Source organism: Corvus brachyrhynchos, unplaced genomic scaffold (assembly GCF_000691975.1).
Source record: "Corvus brachyrhynchos isolate BGI_N302 unplaced genomic scaffold, ASM69197v1 scaffold194, whole genome shotgun sequence".
NCBI lineage: Eukaryota > Metazoa > Chordata > Aves > Passeriformes > Corvidae > Corvus > Corvus brachyrhynchos.
In genome coordinates this window covers 1,064,578-1,068,744 of record NW_008237890.1, presented here as the reverse complement: position 1 = coordinate 1,068,744, position 4,167 = coordinate 1,064,578, and the positions used below count along the sequence as shown (strand labels likewise).

General features: G+C 35.6%; 1 protein-coding gene across 4 annotated transcripts in view; it reads right to left on the bottom strand.

The window, feature by feature from the left end:
• Positions 1-4,167, bottom strand: part of LOC108446370 — a 28,047-nt gene that overhangs the window by 13,032 nt on the left and 10,848 nt on the right. For 3 of the 4 annotated variants that reach the window (XM_017732831.1, XM_017732830.1, XM_017732832.1), the window contains one exon: positions 2,486-2,578. In XM_017732831.1, coding sequence (XP_017588320.1) covers positions 2,486-2,578 — 93 coding nt within the window. Of the gene's footprint in view, positions 1-2,238; positions 2,335-2,485; positions 2,579-4,167 lie in introns of all 4 variants that reach the window. The other variant, XR_001861541.1, reaches the window with a different exon arrangement.

Below are 4,167 nucleotides of genomic sequence, written 5' to 3'. Positions count from 1 at the left end.
TAAAGGCCAATGGGTTACGAAGAATCTGCATAGGGTCTCCTAAAGGATTGTGGGTCTGTCTTTTCTCGCCGTGACCAAAGAAGTGGTTGCCTTTCCAGGGAGTCCTGCTGGCTGGCTGAAAAATCTCTTTATCTCAGCAGAGATCCTTCCAGGGCAGGGGCTGGGCATACCCCACAGTTCACTGCACTTCCTTCAATGATATTATTAATTATGAAAAACATATTCTAGCTCTATTATAGAGCTAGAATAATCACGGTTATAAGTAAATGCTCCTGAGTGAATTGCTGGGGTTGGCTTCTCTACTGCTGCTCTGGCTGGGATGCTGCCACTGTGTGAACTGTGTGTGGCCATAGTTGTGTCTACAGTGCAGTTTTCCATTCTTACCACAACAGCATTGCAATAAATATTGGTTGTCACCTGTGTTACCTTGCTGACTTAATCCCCAATCAGAATCTGATGTTATTGTAGAGTATTACTTGCTGTAAATTTAAAAAATTATTTTATTATTATAACAACCTAATTAATATTTTTATTAAATTTAATAAAAGATGTTTCAAGTAATAGTGATTGTGAACCGTATTTCTATAGCCTTGGTTACAGAAATGAATGTTTACAACACTATATGCAACTCTTCCTGGTATAACAACAGGGTCCACAGATTCTCACGTTTCTGATAATTCTACTGGCAGTCTTCAAATAAAAACCAGGAAAATTACTGTCTTTAAGATTAACTATTCAAAGCTAGCAGATTAAATATCACATTCCAGCCTTGCATAGCATTGTCATTATCCATGAGAAATATTTCTCCATCTCAGTGCACTACTCCCACACTTTCTCATCCTAAGGACAATGCAGGCTCTATTCATCACACCAGAAAATATTTACTGACCAGTACATTCATTTTAGAAGGTTTATTAAGAATCTCATGATTCAGAGTTGCCTATGATTTTGCCTCTTTCTCCCACCATATGTGATTCAAGTGCAGGCTTCTGATTTCTGCTCATACAAATGAGTAACATTTTTTCTTCTATTTCAGGGTATCAACAAGAAACCATGATGACCAGATTTTGTTAGGAAAGGAATGGGTTCTCAGAAAGAATTTTTCATTTTAACTATATTTAAAAAACCCAAAGTGATAAATATGTCTCTACAGGCAACTGTTACAGCTCTTTCAGATGTTCCTCCAAAACTTGAAGGCATAAAGACACTAAGTCTTTTTTTGTGAACAGCTCCACAGAAAAGGCATGTATTTTTATGTTAAAAACAAAGTGCTTGAAATAAAAGAGTGTATGAAATATAATTTGCAAGAATCAATATGACTGTGATAGTTTGCAGCATACAAGGAGGGGACTAGAAGTCGCCTCGTAATTTTCCTAAGTTTTGTTGCTTTCTCCTTCTGTGTGGAGCCAAGGAGTATTAGTGGCAGATGAGTAATCAGCAGAACTTAAACTGAAGGACCCACTTAGATTTTCCAGGCCCAGAATTCAGGAGATTTGTTCATTAATTACTAGTAGTGTAGCTCATACCTTTCGAAAACCATTTCAGAGAGACTTTGATTTCTCAGAATTGGTAATTTAATAATTTCTGGTTTAGGAGAAAGGTTAGAAATTTTAGGAAATTTAGGCTGTGAATTTCAGGTTTTCATGGTTTCACAGTCCCTATTATGAAGTTCTGAAACTATCTGAGCCCAAATAGCTCTAATTTTGCCTATTGAAATTGGAAAGATTGTCTTTTCAGTCTAATAATAAACCCACATAGAAATTATTATTAGTTACATTTCCTTAGTTTTGCATTTTCTCTCAGTTTTAAGGTCTAAACCTTACATGTCTAGGTAAGATATCCTAAAGGGCAAATAATTTCCTCCATGTGCGTACTATGTTTTATCATTTCTATCTAGAGAAGAGCCAACAAAACCAAGCTTTTGTCACAAAAACATGTTAAGAAATGACCCAGCTATCTGTATTTCTGTCCACAATGCATCACTCCTGTTTTACAATCATCTGACAATAAGAAAATCATTCTGAAAATAAGACAGGGCTTTATTATTTCCCAGAAGTTTATGGCTGATGGATTCATTAGTTCTTAAAATGCCATAACTTTTGCGATCTGATCCTTCTAGATCTGCTAATACACTCATCCAGATTTTCTAGGTCTTGCCTAAGAATTGGTACTGGATGAAATCTACTTTGTATCTCCCTCCATTTTCTATAAGCATAATAATACAAGAAACATATCTACCTTTCATGTTTTAACTGAAAGTCAGGTATTTTGCCTGGAGATTGAAGGATGTTCTCATAAATACAAGTCAAGGGAAAATGTCTTATTTTCCTTTTTCTGAGGAAAATACAAAAGATCAGTTGAAAGAAAAGTAAGCAATTTGTCACTTAATGAGTAACAGGATGAATTTAGCAGCTCTTTTTACACACCTATGTTTGCATACCCAGTCTCACACACAGGTTTTTATTTGTTTGATCATGATTTATACCTGTTTAAAGTCAGGATCTTCATGGTTGCATGTTTTCATATTGCATCTCTCCATTGAAGGATAATCTGGCTCTGAGCAGGATGCTTTTAAGACCTGTGTTTACAACCACACAGATTGGTTAATTTTGTAATTTAATTTGGTAATTTTTTCTTCATATTTTGCTTTTTAAACCTTTCAAATGTGGCATTAATTCTAAAGAAAACTATTTTTTTGAAGTTCATTAATTATTACATTCAAATTATCCAAAATTAATAAATTGATAATTTCTTGAAAAACTTCTATTACTATATTTCTCCTTTACCATTTGCAAAGCAAAATGACTTGGGTTGAAAGCAAATACTCAAGGCAGTCCTTCACACTGTTTAATGCCCAGATTCTATTTAGAAATGCAGCCCTGATCAAACCATATTGTACCAGGATAACAAAACTTTATTCCAGATAAGAAGCCTTGTCGTGTTCCATACCAGAATTCCTGTTGGGATTAGGGAAATTATTTGTATTGTGCTGGAAAAAGAAAGGTCTGTGATCATTCCAAGGTTTTCACATATTTGGTAGACACCAAGTATGTCTTACCTCATCTTTCGATAAGAACTGCTTTCAATTATGTCAAGAAACATAATCTGGTATGACTGGGAATCTTAAAATAGCCCATTGGAAAGTAAAATCCATTAGGGCTCAACACACTCAGTTCTTCTCCTGATTTGCTGGAACACCCTTCAAACAACTAATTTATGAAAAAGTAACCTCTGAATCAGAAAAATCCTTTTAAAATAGTTGCTGTTTTAGGGACAGAAAGGAAAATCCCTCTCTGTGAGTAATAGGCTATTAATATAATGTATGCATCTTACACTGTAGATACAAAAATGCTGCTAGCAAGGATTTTCTTGCTATTTTCTAAGCCCGTGAGAGATTTTTCTCTCTCACAGAAGAGGTAGCAGAGTATGTGAACAACCAAACACCTGCAGCCTTGAAAAGTCTTGTTTATGGTATAGTAGAAAAATATTTTGAAAATGGATGTTTTAGGATTTTAGCCAATCACCCCAAGGGGTGGCTGATCCTTTGTCCAATTAGACTATGAAGAAAAAAGTCTATAAAAGAGTTTGTAAAATAATTAAAATCATCAATCTTGCTGCACAATTCCTGCCTGCTGGATCTTCTCTCCTCCTCCTCCTCCCTATGGCTGCAGGACACGGTGATATACCCTAGGGCCTAGGCCTGCGGTAATATTACACCATACATTTCCCTAGAAAAATTCAGGAAATAGATTTTATAGTTGTTTGTAAGTTAAAAACAAATGAAAACCATCCAAGACTTTTTGAGGAAGCATTTGGTGTTTTACACCATCATGCATGGCTGACATTAGATGAAGTGTCATTCTTTATCTCAACATACCTGTGTAAACAGAGCTTCTTGGACCTTTGCTCTTAAGAGGGTAAACTGCAACGTAGCACTCTTCCTCAGACAGATTTTAACAATGGTTATAATCCCTCACTAGGGAAGACTATGCTTGCCTTCTCTTCCTATCAGAAACAAACCTTCACAGGACCGGAGAAAATGAGGATGCTTAGACACCAGTAAATGCTTGAAACAGGATGTTCAGCTGTGTTTTCTTTTCATCACATTCCTTATCTTGTAATGTGGGTTCATTGGAAGAAAATAATTTCCATTTAAACTCATCTCTT